This window comes from Otolemur garnettii, unplaced genomic scaffold (genome assembly GCF_000181295.1).
Source record: "Otolemur garnettii isolate 467f Iridium unplaced genomic scaffold, OtoGar3 scaffold00212, whole genome shotgun sequence".
In the NCBI taxonomy this organism is placed as follows: domain Eukaryota; kingdom Metazoa; phylum Chordata; class Mammalia; order Primates; family Galagidae; genus Otolemur; species Otolemur garnettii.
Window position 1 is genome coordinate 1,219,092 of NW_003852607.1, and position 15,990 is coordinate 1,235,081.

The following is a 15,990-nucleotide window of genomic DNA, read 5'->3' on the forward strand; positions in this document are numbered from 1 at the left end:
CCAGAAGGGAGGACCTGGTGACAGGGAGAGCAGATAAGGAACAAAAGTTGGGTGGGAGAAGAGACTGTGTAGCAGGGAAGAACAAATTTAACAGTGGGAATGGATGAGGAAAAGAGAGGGAGAGGTATGTGAGATTGAGATAGAAGATGGGGGAGAAAGAGCTGCAAAACCTGACACCTTTACAAATGGAGCAGAACAGTTAAAAGAAAGAATAGAGGGAAGATGGGGAGAAAGAGCAGGAGAGAGGGCAAAAAAATGAGGAGCAGAAGCCCAGGGGGAGACACAGAGAAGAGAAAACAAGAGCAGGGGAGAGGGTGAGGATGAGAGATTTGTAGAGAATGAGGGAGGGAAACACAAGGAAATGAGCCCCGATGAGCCTTGAGGTGATTGTGTTTGATGATTAAGTTATGACACAGTGTTTCCCCTATTTGTCATCTAATAAGTTTAGCATTTACTGCAAATAAAGAGATGAAGTTGAGAATTGCATGATTCCTGTCCCCAATGCTGATGCTGAGTCCTGGGCCTCATAGACTATCTTCCACTTGTAGCCCAGATTCAGCCAGAGGCCAGTGAATTGACTCATTCCAATGGAATGAGTCACCCTCTTCCATTTTCCTAAGATGGGGTAGGGAGTGGGAGAGTGCCTGAGATAGGAGGAAAAATCAAAGTGTTTTTCCTACTTTCATAATCAGGAACTCTATGAGTGCTCGACATATAACATGCCACCTCTGGTCACTGACATGTGTGCGGGTCACTCCTCAGTAGCATGGAACTGTCCATCACACACCCATAGGTGTCTGTAAGGTAACTCGATTATCACACTATCTACCTGGACATGGGGTCAGATCCCTAGTTCTTGAGCTCAATCACACAAGGCTGCCCCACATCAGATGCCAGATCCAGGTCCTTAGAAGGGACCAGAACTTCTAACTAAACAGCCATAAATTCTGTGCTTTATGACTTTTTGCTCACATTTTCTTATTTTGGTAAAGCTATTTATAAACTTAGAAAAACATTTTTCATAGATCGATTCATTTAATACAGAAATACTCCAGAGCACATACATGAACAGACAGAAGCAAGAGCCATTCTCACAGATTAATGAAAACCTAGGAGGGGGTTGGAAACCATGATTTTTTTTTTTTCTTTTTTGAGACAGAGCCTCAAGCTGTCATCCTGGGTAGAGTGCTGTGGCATCACAGCTCATAGCAACCTCCAACTCCTGGGTTCAAGTGATTCTTTTGCCTCTGCCTCCCAAATATCTGGGACTATAGGCGCCCACCACAATACCTGGCTATTTTCTGATTGCAGCCGTCATTGTTTGGCGGGCCTGGGCTGGATTCGAACCTGCCAGCTCAGGTGTATGTGGCTGGCGCCTTAGCCACTTGAGCCACAGGTGCCGAGCTGGAAACCATGATTTTGGTCCACATCTGAAGCTAACAACAGTCTTGGTGACTCAGTCTTTGACTTGTGGGATCTGACCCTATCCAAATGTCATTACTATCAAAATTGAGTTAGATTAGGCAGTGTCTGTGGCTCAGTGGGTAGGGCACCGGCCCCATAGATGGAAGGTGGCAGGTTCAAACCTGGCCCTGGCCAAACTGCAACCAAAAAATAGCCAGGCGTGTGGCGGGTGCCTGTAGTCCCAGCTACTGGGAGGCTGAGGCAAGAGAATCGCCTAAGCCTAGGAGTTGGAGGTTGCTGTGAGCCACAGCACTCTACCGAGAGCCATAAAGTGAGACTCTGTCTCTACAAAAAAAAAAAAAAATTTGAGTTAGGTTAAGGGGTACCCAGCTGGGAGTCCAAAGAAGAGGTCACTAGGGGAAACCACACACATGTTAAACTAGAGGTAAAACATTCTGTGTACAGTATGAGTAGTTTTCTATTTTAAACATCAAACGGAAGACATTTCCTAACATCCACCCTCCGCATCTCAGGACCTCTACTTAGGTAGTGACAGGGAATGAATGGCCTGTCTCTGCTCCTGAGTGTTGCTGGCCTTGGAATTGTGTATCATTGCCAGTCCCACTCAGTCTCAGAGTGGCCTGCCTTCCTCCCTGCATGGCTTCATCAATTTATTTATTTATTTATGTTTTGAGGTGGAGGATCTATCACCTGGTAGAGTGCCCTGGTATCATCATAGCTTACAGCGACCTCAAACTCTTGGGTCAAGAGATCCTCTTGCCTCAGCCTCCCTATTAGCTGAGAGTAGAAGTGCCCACCATGACACCTGGGTAGTTTTCTGTTTTTAGTAGACAAAGGATCTCAGTGTTGCTCAGGCTGGTCTAGAACTCCTGAGCTCCAGGGATCTTCCTGTCTCAGCCTCTCCCAGAGTGCTAGGATTATAGGCGTGAGGCACCAGGCTAGCCCAGGATTTCCTTTTGTCATTTCTGTTTACACCCTGCCTTTCCTTATATCTCATCTCATGGTTTAAACTCCTGTGGCATGACTATTTCCCCTGTAGCCCACTCCCCTGAATTCTGGAATTCGGTGTCCAGTTGTGTCCTTCACCTCTATGAAGGGCAAAGGAACAGGCAACTCCATTTTCTCCCCTCTGAGAAACCTGTTCTTCTGCAGTCCTCACACCCCAGAGCAGGACAAGCCTGTGCTCCCTGAGGCTCATGGAATTTCTTGTCATATTTTTAATATGGTAACCACCATGTGATTTGTACTTAAATTATGCAAGTTTTGAACCTAGGGCCTCAAGACGCATGTATCACTCATATGTCTCCTGAGCTATCTTAACGTAAGGAAACACCTTGGCCCCAAGGAACAATTTTATTACACTGTGTTGTAATATGTAAGACGTTGTAAATCATGTTCTGTCGCCTGGGCTAGAGTGTTGTGGCATCATCATAGCTTAAACTCTTGGGATCAAGTCATCCTCTTGTCTCAGCCTCCCTAGTATTGGGGAATACAGGTGCCCACCAGGACACTTGGCAATTTTCTTCTATTTTTAGTAGAGACAGGGTTGTACTCTTGCTCAGGCTAGTCTCAGATTACTAAACTTAAGCAATCCGCTTGCCTGGGCCTCCCACAATGCTAAGGCATAAACCACTGAACCAGCCCAAGACATTATATCTTAACACATTGTTTTTCTGTCTTTCTTTTTTTTACTTTCTTGCTCTGGGTAGAGTGTCGTGGCATCATAGCTCACAACCTCAAACTCTTGGGCTCAAACGATTGTTTTTCCTCAGGCTCCCAAGTAGCTGGGACTACAGGAACCCACTACAAGGCTGGGCTAGTGTTTTTGTATTTATAGTAGAGACGAGGTCTCGATGTTGTTGAGGAAAGTTGCAAACTCCTGAGCTGAAACAATCCACCTGTTCATACACCCAGAGTGCTAGGATTACTTGCATGAGCCACCACACCAGGCCAAGATACTGTTGATAAATAATTTTACCCAGAAGCAATCTCATATGACTGGTAATTATTCTGGCATGACAATCAAGAGAGCTTTTACAACATCCCACATTACCCTGTGTTGAAAACTTGCAATACCTAGTGCAAGTACAAACCCGTGATAACTCATGATTGGGTATGAAAACCTAAGTTGACTCATGACCAGTCAACAGTGTGTTCAGTGCATTCTTGTGTAAAGCAAAGAAAAACAGTACATGTTTACTTACAAGAGGTGGGGAAATACATCCTTTTGAAAGTTCTCTTGAGACACAGGAGATATAAGTGTGCAGGCCTGGGCTCTCCCTGCTCTCCCTCAGGACCTCTCTGGCCCCATCTGCTTGTGTCCTGCTCCAGCCACATGGGCTTCTTTCTTTTCCCCAGGTTGCTCCTGCCTCAATGGTGGATGTCTGTCTTTCTAGAACTCTCTTGCCCTTTGGCTGCAGGCAACAAACAACCTTCTATTCTTTTTTGTGTGTGTGTGGTTTTTGGCCGGGGATGGGTTTGAAACCACCACCTCCAGCATATGGGGCTGGAGCCTTACTCTTTTGAGCCACAGGTGCCGCCCCAACCTTCCATTCTTATGTGTTTGTTCTGATGCACCTTCTCACTGAGAACTTCTGTCTCCTATTTAATATTTCAGCCACCTCTTCACCCCACTCAGCCCCTGGTAGTCCATATTGGTTGAACTATATATTTCTTTTGGGTCCCTCGCCATCTGCTGTGAGGACACTGGCGACAAGTCTCTTAAGGGGAAAGCACAGACAAAAGGTAGGAGGGGCCCTGGCCTTGTCCCTCCTAGTGGAGCTCAGGCTGGCATCACATTAGAGTGTGAAGGCTTTTTTTTGTTTGTTTAGAGACAGAGTTTCACTATGTTGCCCTTGTAGAGTGCCATAGTGTCACAGCTCACAGCAACCTCTAGCTCGTGGGCTTAGGCAATTCTCTTGCCTCAACCTCCCAAGTAGCTGGGACCACAGATGCCTGCCACAACGCCCGGCTATTTTTTGTTGCAGTTTGGCCAGGGCCAGGTTTGAACCTGCCACCCTCAATATATGGGGCCTGTGCCCTCCTCACTGAGCCACGGGCACCACCCATGTGGAGTCTTTTCAATTACGTGGCTCCTATCCCCTTCCCAGGCACATAGTCAGGTGGGGACCCACCTCCAGTGATAGTTCCAGTGACTAGGTATGTCCAGTCTATGTCCAGCACTGAGCATCAGGTCTCTGTGTCTACTACTGAGGGATGAGGTCAGTCTGCGATCACAGAGGGGTGAGAGGCTGTGTTCTGCCTTGGCTTTGGGGCTGTGCCTAGAGGAGAACTCACTGCGGCCCAGCTCCCCTCTGCTGTAGAGTGTGGTGAGTCTCCAGGAGTCTGAGAATCACTAGTTTGTCTTTCTGTAGGAGCGTATTGTCCCTGCATCCCTCTCAGTACAGTGGGCAGCAAAGGACCTGCCTTTCCATAGGGCAGTCTTCCCTGTGTGAGTGATTGTGTCACAAGGAGGGAGTGTGTTGATTCTAAACAATAAGCAGAGTATTTTTCTTATTCAGGATTGACTTCTAAATAATCCAGTTACATAAAGAAGCAGCCCAGAAGAGGAAAGAAAAGGATTCAGAAATGGCTGTGTCTCAGGTACAGTGATGTTCTTGGTGGTTGTCTGAGTCCCCCTCCTTTCTGAAATGCTGGCGCTGGACTGGCTGATCTCTGACTCTGCACCCTGTCGTGTTTGCAGCAACTCAACCTCACTGTCCCTCAGTTCTTCTCCCCATGACTCAGTGACTTGAGCTTATGCAGAGGTTCCACTAGGCAGGGCCCTGGGAAGGACATCAGTTAGAAAGGGGATGTGGCCCCTGTGGTATCAGTGCTGTGGGGCAGCAGGGACTGTTTAGGGGCCACATCTGGGTGCACTGGCGCTCTCTGTAGACCAGGATTAGTGAAGCTGCATCTAGAGAATCTACCCAGAGCAATATTAACCATCTCTGGGAGGAGGAGCGAACCAGAGTGGAACTGGTGGGGACTGAGAAAAATACACTATAAGAGAAAAGATGGAAATAAAGGATGAAACTGGGAGGACTGACTGAGCTGATGGCTACAGCCAGCACCAAAGCACAAAATCAGCTTTATTTTATAGTATCTGTACAGGGTTGTCCGGCGGAGGTAGCATAGACAGTATGGGGAAATAGCATAAACAAAACACATAGTTTTGGTCTTACAGTATAGTAGGAAAATGTAAATAACTTTAACAAAGACAAACCATCTTGTTAATGGTTTCTACTCAACTTTGTTAACATATGACAAGAAGCAAGAAGGGAAGGAACACGCTGATCCCAGCATAGTTAACAAAACAAAGGAAGAGGGCGGCGCCTGTGGCTCAGTGAATAGCATGCTGACCCCATATACCAAGGGTGGGGGGTTCAAACCCGGCCCGGCGAACCATAACAAAAAGTATCCGGGCGTTGTGGCAGGCCCCTGTAGTCCCAGCTACTCAGGAGGTTGAGGCAAGAGAATTGCCTAAGCCCAGGAGTTGGAGGTTGCCGTGAACTGTGTGTCGCCACGACTTTGTCTCTACCAAACAAACAAACAAAGGAAGAACTATGTGACTTAGTGGCTACTGCATAACTTTGTTAGCATATGAAAGGGCTACGTGAGTTCTGGCAGAGGCAGCAGGAAGAAAGGAATATGGCTGTTTTGGGAACGGAGGATCCGTTGGGAGTTTATTATAAACAGTTGGGAGTTTATTCTCTGAATGTTTCCCTGCCAGTCTCACAGCCCACTTTCCACACAGCAGGTGAGATTTATCCCTCATTAAACAAATTTTCTTTTCACATATTTTAGGATCTATTTTATATTCTTTGATTTATATGCTTTATACATATCTTGGTGGTGTTTTATAAATTGTGCATTTTAAAAATGTGAAACAGAAATCTGTTTTTTCTAATTACCACCTGGTTTTTCTTGTGCCTTTTTTTTTTTCTTTGCAAGTCTTTTCATGATCACAAACTACTGTATTTCGTTGAGTCTAAAGTTTTACTAGGTAACATTTTATGTTTCTGTCTAATTTGAATTATTATGTAGATCTTATTTTAGGTATTTAATGTCCTAAGGGGTTTGTGTTTAGGTTGGTAAATCCCTCCATTTTCTTCTTTTTCACAATTACATTTGTTCTTTTTTGACGTGACAGAGCTTCATTGACGCCCCAGTATTTTCCTTGTCTTTGAATGGCTCTGGACTCCTCGTCACAGAGGTCTTTACATGTCCACGTGTTCTGATGAGGATTGCGTTTGCCCGTCCTTAATCCTGTCTTTGACATGTCCTTTAGTAAAGTTTGTTTCTTTGCGTCTTCACAGTTCAGCAGTGTTAGGTATATTCCCATTATTGTGCTACATGTTCCTCAAAGTTTGTCATACTGAGAAACTGTATGCCCAGCAACACCAATTCCCCCTCTGACTTTTCATTTCTCTGCCATCTGTCATGGTATCTTTATAAGAAGTTAACGTTACATACTCCATAGGAGCAGAATCCCACACTATTTGTCTTTATGTGACTGGCATATTTTTCTTAGCATAAAGTCCTCGAGGTTCTTCCATTTTGTAGCATGTGACAGGATTTCCTTTTTTTTCTTTAAAAGCTAAATAATGTTGCATTACGTGCATATACTGTATTCTCATTGCCCATTCATCTGTAGATCACATTTTCATTCCTTCCTCGTCTTGGCTATTGTGTATGATGCTATGATAAGCTTAGGTGTGCAGATACCTTTTGAACTTTCACATATACACAGCTAAAAGTGGGGTTACTGAATCTTGTGGGAGTTGTATTTTGAATTTTTGAGGCATCCCCTTGCTGGCTTACATGATGGATGCACCATTTTACCTTTGCAGCAACTGTGCATGAGAGTTCCCACTTCTCCACATGGACTTAGGATTTTCTGTTCTAACATTAATGGCCTGAGTATGCTGTCAAGTTTTTCTTAATTTGCATTTGTCTTCTAATCAGTGATGATGAGCATCTTTTCATGTGGCTATTGGCCATTTGCTTATCTTCTTTGGAGAAATGCTTTTGCCCATTCTATAATTGGTTTATTTCTTTTTTTGTGGTAAAGTTGTTGAAGTTCCTCATATAATATGGATATGAACCGCTATCGGAGACATGACTTCTAAATCTTTGTTCCCATTCCATAGATTGCTTTTCCCTCTTTTGGTTGATCACTTTGATGCATAGCAGTTTTTTATTTGGATCTAGTTTCTTTTGTCTGTGTTAGCTTTTCTTGCTTGTGCTTTTGGTGTTATATTGCAGAAAGTCTTCCCGAGCTCAATGTCTTCTGGTTTTTTTCCTGTTGCTACTTGGTTAGTGGTTTTTATTGTAAAGGTGTGCTTAACGTTGTCTACTATTTTTTCTTAGAGTATAATCAGGGGTGTCCAACCTGAGGCCTGGGCACCGCATGTCGATCATTTCAGAACTGTTTTGCTCATCTGTGGTGTAGGATTTTGCAAAAATCATTCACAGCCCTGTCTTTGCTCATCAGCTTTTGTTAGTGTTTTTGTATTCAATGGGTGGCCCAAAAGAATTCTTCTTCAAAGTATGGCAGGAGAAAAAAGATTAGACACCCATATATGACACAGTTCTCAGTAAAATGGCAGCAGAGCTTTCTCTCCAGGGTATTATGTTGGTATATGGGATTTAGCATAACGCCTAGCACAGGGAAGTGCTCAGAAGCTTCAGTCACTGCTCTTGCTGCCATCATCTCAGATTTTAGATTCTGACCTTTCTTTTAAGGCACTATGTATATTGTCATCTCTGAAGTTAGCACCCATCCTTTAGCTCATCTTAACAAAGAATGTCACTTTCTGTGTCCAAAATAGTACCTAACACCCTACAGAGATAGCCCTGCATTGATTTTTTTATTTGTCTATTTCTTTTTTTTTGAGGCAGAGCCTCAAGATATCCTACCTGGGTAGAGTGCCATGGCATCACAGCTCACAGCAACCTCCGACTCCTGGGCTCAAGAGAGTCTCCTGCCTCTGCCTCCCAAGTAGCTGGGACCACAGGTGCCTGCCACAACGGCTGGCTATTTTTTTTTCTTTTTGGTTGCAGCCATCATTGTTGTTTGGCAGGCCCTGGTTGGATTCGAACCCGCCACCTTAGGTATATGTGGCTGGCGCCGAGCCAGTTTGTCTATTTCTTAAATTGTCCACAAGAATGAGAAATACTCTCATTGAGAGGGTATTAGAACCTTTGTGCTAGAGTACAGTAAAACAGAAGTATGGATAATGTGCTCAGAAATACTTTATCTGGGTTTGTAGGAACAGTCACCTGAATGAGTCCATCCTCTTACCTCTGTCTTCTCCTCTTTTTGTGTAAATATAAGAGCCATACCTGTAACCCTTCAGTAAAATGTGTTTTCATTTCAGAGGCCTTTGACATTCAGGGATGTGGCCATAGAATTCTCTCAGGAGGAGTGGATGTGCCTGGACCCTGCTCAGAGGACTTTATTCAGGGACGTGATGTTGGAAAACTACAGGAACCTGGTCTTCGTGGGTGAGGATTACATTTCTCTAGAAGTTAAGATCTATCCTTGCATTTCTTTCTATTTTCCCTGATTGACTCTTGGAACACCCTACATTCCTGACTGAGATCGAAGACATATTTATTCAGAAATGAAAAACTTCGTAATGTGCCAACCGGACCTTCCCTGTCCCTTTGTTTATGTTATCTGTACCTTTCACCATACCAGGGCTGAGATATGCTGGAAACCACATGACTTTTTTTTTTTTTTTTTTTCTGGTTGTGTGTAACTCACATGACTTTTTAAATAGCCAATCCTTTATTTTCTACCCCTGTGCTTTTGGTTTAGTAGTTTTTAGGAAGTCCACTGAACAGAGGCATCTTACACTATTCCCTCAGCATTCAGAAGTGGACATTCAGTGGATGAATTTGTGAAATATTTCCTTAGATCTCTCTGTAATTTGGGAAGAGTGCCAGGACTTGATGTTCCTTTATTTTTTATATCTATCAGCAGGAATCTCTCATAACCTGAGGGTTATGTCCATGTTGGAGCAAGGAAGAGGCTGTGGACTCAGGAGAGTAAAGTGGAAATAGCTAAAAACTCTAGATGGGTAGGAAAGTATCTATGAACTACAATACTTTTTTTTTTTTTTTTTGTTATAGACAGAGTCTTACTCTGTTGCCCTGGGTAGAGTGCCATGGCATCATAGCTCATAGCAACCTCAAACTCCTGGTCTCAAGGGACATTCCTGCCCCAGCCTTCTGAGGAGGTAAGACTACAGGTACCCACCAGTACAGCCTGTCTAGTTTTTCTATTTTTAGTAGAGAGAGGCTCTCACTCTTGGTTAGGCTGGTCTGGAACTCCTGAGCTCAAGCAACAAATCTACCTCACACTCCCAGAGTGCTAGCATTACAGACCTGAGCCAGCACTTCCAGCCTAAATAAAATCTTAAGCCCCCTCTGCTGACAAAATGGACCCACCTCTTTGCCAAGAGGACCCCAGAAATACCCTAAAGTTGAGTTTCTGGCCCGGAGAAGGAAGGGCCAGAAACATGCTCCCCCTTCCCTTCTTGAAGATATTCTTTGTAGCTCATTAACAGGCTAAGGCTGTGCTGGACAAAACTTAAACCACACCTGCATGTCATCAGTTTACTTAAGTTATTCCCATTTCCTTAAACAATTACAAATCAAAGAATTTCTAACCCCCCCCCACAACGTGTAATGGCCTATTTTAAGATGTCCAGCCTTTTCAGTTCAAATCAATGTACGCCTTCCATGTATTGATTTATGACTTTACATGTCTTTCCTGTCTTCCTGACATGTAAAATTGAACTCTAACCCAGCCATGGGGAGAGCACTTGCTCAAGGCTTCTTGGGTGTGGCTGTTTATGCAGGTGATGGTCCCACATACTTGTCTCAGAATAAACCCCTTTATGTTATTTGCGTCTTTTTCCTTTGGCTTATCAAGGGTGATAACAGGTAAGAGCTCCAATGGGCAGAGAGAAAAGTGCACCATTAAATATTGTTCGGGAATCTCTCCTCATGCCAAAGAGTTCTGCGGTACAATAAAAGTTTAAATCCTGTGAGCTCTGAACAGAAGCCTTTGTTTGTCCCCACTTGTCACTCTCTTCTTTACACATGTAATGGTTTATTTTGTCTCCCTTCATTGGTGCTACAGCTCAGAGACAAAGCCAAAGTCTTCATTGTGATGGACAACATGCTGTCGTCTTGCTTTGGTGAATTGGTTCCCTTCTCCATTTATGGCACATGAGGGGCTGTTTCAAAAGGTCTCTTTCCCCTGTGGTGTGTCCTTCTGTACTTGATTCTATCTGGTGCTCTGTTCTGTTTATTTAGGGGTCAGAGCTGAGGCCTCCATAGACCCGACACCTTGCCCTATTCAGGTTCTTCGCTATGTCCTGTACTTGGAAGACCTGATCAGGATGTGGGCAAACACTGACTGCTGTTTCTTTGCATCTGGGGTCAGGAAACTGAATGAGCTCTCTGCCACCCTCTCTGCCTGTGCATATCTATCTGAGATAGGAAAGAGCCACGGCATTTTTTTCTTCTCGCACACTCTGCTCATCACAAAACACTGCCGTCTGGTCCCAAAAATGTGTGCAGATTTCTCTCTTCCCACAACCAATTTCCTGACCCATATCAACTGGGTGTCCTGTAATGCAATTTAGTTGTGATTATTTACCTGAAACTGGAGGCAGATCCCACAGGTTAAGGTTCAGGTTCCCAAAACTGTCCTGTACTCCAGTCACTAGTTGCAAGCGGTAGGTGGTCACATCTCCTTCTTACCAACTGCCTACAAATCAAGGTTCCCATGACTGCTGTTGTTCTATAGATGGCCAGGGCTGGGTTCAAACCCGCCAGCCTTGGTGTATTGGCCAGTGCCCTACCCACTGAGCAATGGGTGCGGCCCTAAGCAGGAATCTTTGTCTCAGGTTACCACTGTGTTCTTTAGACGTGGAAAGTTTATTTTTCACCCTTCAGTACTGCTAAGCTCAAACAGAGACTAAGGCAAATTCTTAATTTTATCAGGCAAGACCTCTGTGACCTCTTAGGTGCTGTGAATGTGTGTGACACATGGAGGGTCATTTCAAAGGATCTCTTTTGCCTTGTGGTGTATCTGTCTGTATTTTGTTCCATTTGGTGCTCAGTTCTCTGTCCATAGAAGTCAGAGCTGAGACACCAAAGACCTGAGACCTTGACCTCTTTGGTTGCTACTCCATTTCCTGTACTTGGAAGACCTGATCAGGATATGGGAAAACATTGGCTGCTCTTTCTTTGCATGTGGGGCTGGGAAATAGCATGGAGCTCTCTCTCGCCCTCTCCGCCTGTTCAGATCAGTTGGAGATAAGAGAAAGCCAAAGTTTTTTATGTTCTCCCCTAATACTCAGCACAGGATGTCTCTCTTCTGGTCAGCAAAATGTGTTGGGTTTCTTCCCACCAATAACCAAATTTTTGGTGGCCATGAAAGAGTTTACCTGAATTAGACAGAGTCTGATATCACAGGCTGAGTCTGCAAGCCTGCTCCCCACCTAATACTCCACTCATAAGTCGGAGGTTGTCACCTCTTCCTTCTGACCAACCAGCTGTAAAGGTGGAGGTGCCTTGAGGCTGTTCTCAGGTGTGATTATTTGCTAGGTTGTCTCACAGTCCTCAGTGACATACTGTCTATGCCTGTGGTTGATTATAAGAGACGTCTGAAAGGATATAGATGAAAAGCCAGATGAAGAGGTATGCTTTTAGCTCTTTGAGGATTCTCCATACTTCTTTTTCAAAAAGGCAATAGTAGTGTTTTTTTGTTTGAGACATAGTCTAACTATTTCGCCCTATGGCATCACAGCTTACAGAACCCTGAAACTATTGGGCTTAAGTGATTCTCTTCCCTCCTCCTTCAAACTAGCTGGGACTACAGGCACACGCCACAAAACCTGGCTATTTTTTTGGAAGGACAGAGTCTCCAGCTGTCGCCCTGGGTAGTGCTGTGGCCTCATAGCTGACAGTAACCTTAAACTCCTGGGCTTAAGCAGTTCTCTTGCCCCAGCCTCCCAAGTAGCCAGGACTAAAGGTGCCTACCACGACGGCCGGCTATTCTTTTTTTTTTGAGACGGAGCCTCAAGCTATCCCCCTGGGTAGAGTGCCATGGCATCACGCTCACAGCAACCTCCAACTCCTGGGCTCAAGCGAGTCTCCTGCCTCCGCCTCCCAAGTAGCTGGGACCACAGGCACCCGTCACAACGCCCGGCTATTTTTTGGTTGCAGCCATCATTGTTTTGGCGAGCCCGGCCTGGGGATTCGAACCCGCCACCTTAGGTGTACGTGGCTGGCGCCTTAGCCAGTTGAGCTATAGGTGCCGAGCCCAGATCCTAGTCTTATGTTCAGACTCCAGAAATGCCAGAGCCATTGGTTAAAGTTCCCCTCTTTTTCTTTTTATGGAGGAGCTGTGTATTGGGAAAGGTTACAAGATACAAGCCTATTAAAGATCAACTCAGATTCACTCCCATCTGCCATTTCAAGTGGAAGGTAAAATTGATGAAGGGAGTGAAGTTGAAAACTCTCTCAACCATATTACCTCATGCTCCCCACTTGAAAATATTCCTTCTATACTCAAAACCCACATACGTAATAAATACAAGAATGATTTTAGGAATTCTCCATAGTCATACAAGAACTGAATGCACTCGTTAGAGAAGAACCATACAGGCATAATGATCATGGCAAAGCCTTTAGTGGGTCTTTAAGGCCTCCTAACCATGGAGTAATTCATACTGGAAAGAAAGTTATGACATATGAAGAGTGTGGCAAGGCCTTCAGGCCAAATTCAGACTTTATAGAACATTGGAGAAGCCATACTCCTAGGAGAGAAACTTTATAGATGTAATGAGTGTGGTAAGGTCTGTAGATTCAATTCCTACCTTACACGACATCAGGGCTTTCATACTGAAGAGAAACCTTACAAAGAGAATGACTGTGACAAGGCTTTTAGAGAAGAGATATCCCTTATAGTTCATGAGGAAAAAAACACATATTGGAGAGAGACTGTACAAATGGAACGTGTGTGGCAAGGTCTTCCATTGTAAAAGATACCTTGTAAAATATCAGGGCATTCATACAGGAGAGAAGCCTTGTAAATGCAGTGACAGTGGGAAAAAATTGAGTTCATGTTTGAAACTTCATATACATCAAGTTATCCGTAATGCAGAGAAACTCTATAAATGTGATAATTGTGACAAAGTTCTTACGGGCAAAGCATCTTTAACAGTTCGTCTCTGAATTCATACTGGAGAGAAACCTTACAAGTGTAATGAATGTAATAAGGCTGGCATATGGAAGAAGACCCTTACAGCTCATCGGGAAACACTGGAGAGAAAGGTTACAAGTGTACTGAAGGTGACAAGGCCTTCGGACACAAGATATCACTTATAGTTCACCTAAAAACACGTACTAAAGAGAAACCTTAGAAATGCGATGAGTGAGGCAAGGCCTTTGCTCACAAAAGAGACCTTATACACCATCAGGGCATTCATACAGGAGAGGAGCTTTGCAAAGGACTAGTTTAGGTTATGTTCAAACCTTCATGTACCTCAGGTTATTCATAATGTAAATAAACTGTATCAGTGTGATGAATAAGGTTTCTAGGCAGACAGTATCCTTAAGAGTTAGCCTCAGTATTTATACCAGAAAGAAACATTACAAATCTAATGATTGTGGCAAGGTCTTCAGTTTAAAATTGTACCTCAAAAGTCATCAACGAATTTACACAGGCAAGAAACCTTACAAATGGAATGTACACACTAAGGCCTTTAGTCACATTTTGCACCTTGCATAGGATCAGATAATTCATTTGTGACTCTGCAGACTCATTGAGGGTAACAACTTCTCATCATGAGTTCCATCATTAGTCAGCATCACGGAGTCCATACTAAAGAAAAAACAAATAAATGCAAAGAATGTGGCTGGGCTTTATCCAGGCCTAACCACTCACTCCTCATTATACAACCAAAGTACATCTTCCATGAAACCACCCAAATGAAATGTTTATCATGTGAGTAATACCCAAGGACCATTACTGTGGAATATCAGAGTTTGCACAAGAAATAAAGCAGTCTCCAGTTCTCCAGTATTTAATGTCTGATGTTACATGGTGGAGACTAACTATAAATCAAAATAGATTAACCAGCATGACATGACACATATCACACATACAAGGACATATGGACATACTCAAGGGTATTTAAGTTATACAATGTTTCATTATTTGAGGTTCTTTGAAAAGGCTACTTTACTTTTTATGACTTTCACTCTGAACTTTGACATGTCTTCATATGCCATCCTTAGTGACCTTTCACTGTGGTGTTTCGGAAAGAATCAGTAGAATGACAGTCCGCAGTTGATCACTGGGATTCATTTCTGGGCCATTTTCTTGAAAGAAGGGACACTGCCTTTGGAGATTAATTTCTATTACTATTTTTATGGAGCCTATAAGGCAGGGTAAAGTACACTGGTATGATCATAGCCCATCCTTCACCCATAATTCATAGCCTCCATCTGTCTTGTTCTCTCTACCTCCAAGATAGCTGGGATTAGAGTAAACCATATTTGGTCCAGCTGATTATTCTTAATTTGGTTTTGACAAAAAGTATCTCATTATTCCCCAGGCTGGTTTCAAATTTTGGATTCTAGCAATTCTTCCAACCTGATCTCCCAGCATGCTGGCATTACGGATGTGAATCATCATGCTTTTTCTTTTGAGATTAAATATTGTCTGACTTATGCAGTATGGCAGTAAGCAGTGAATATTGTACAACTGTGGTATCAGGCTTCATGCCTGGAGCATTCAGCACATGCTTCTCCTTAAGGAATGCATGGTGGGTTATAGGAACCAACTGTTTTACCAAATTGAGAAAGAGAATAGGCCACAAGCTTTGGACGCTGAGAATTTTATGGGAAAACATTAATACCTTCTTTTTTTTTATGTTTTCTTTTGTTTTTGTTTTTTGTTGAGACATACTTGTACTTTGTTGCCCTGGGTAGAGTGCTTTGGTGCATAACTCATAGCAACTTTAAACTCTTAGGCTCAAGCAATCCTCTTCCCTCAGGCTCCATATTAGCTGGGACTCCAGGTGCCCACCACACCACCAGGCTCATTTTAGAGCTGGGGGTCTCACTCTTGCTGACAGGGGTCTGAAACTCTAATCTACCCACCTCAGCCTCCAGAGTGCTAGGGTTACAGAGGGAGCCACTGTGCCAGGCCTCAGTAATAGGTTCTTAAGGACTAATAAAGACTGTAGAAATAACACAGGGATACTGGTGGTCACCTTCTCCATTTAATGGCAATAGGTGTTGTTTATTGATTTAAAAAACAGTCTATTTTTGAAGCTAAAGAGACAAAAGTTGTATCCAAGGAGGCAATTTCTCAAAACTACCAGTAGAGCATGATCTTGAGGCCATTCACATTTACCTCTTGGCATTGCAATTTGCATCTCTTTTATTCAGGATACATCATAATACCCTAGTTAGAAATAATAAAACTTAATAGTTTTTCATAGCTATAATTGAGTCACAGTGTTTCTACCA

General features: G+C 43.6%; 1 protein-coding gene across 1 annotated transcript in view; it reads left to right on the forward strand.

Moving 5' to 3' along the window:
• LOC100943724 (zinc finger protein 480-like) overlaps positions 1 to 15,990 on the forward strand; it is a 56,169-nt gene that overhangs the window by 33,218 nt on the left and 6,961 nt on the right. The window contains exons 8-9 of the mRNA XM_023507979.1: positions 8,808 to 8,934; positions 10,756 to 10,843. Coding sequence (XP_023363747.1) covers positions 8,808 to 8,934; positions 10,756 to 10,843 — 215 coding nt within the window. The remainder of the gene's footprint in view (positions 1 to 8,807; positions 8,935 to 10,755; positions 10,844 to 15,990) is intronic.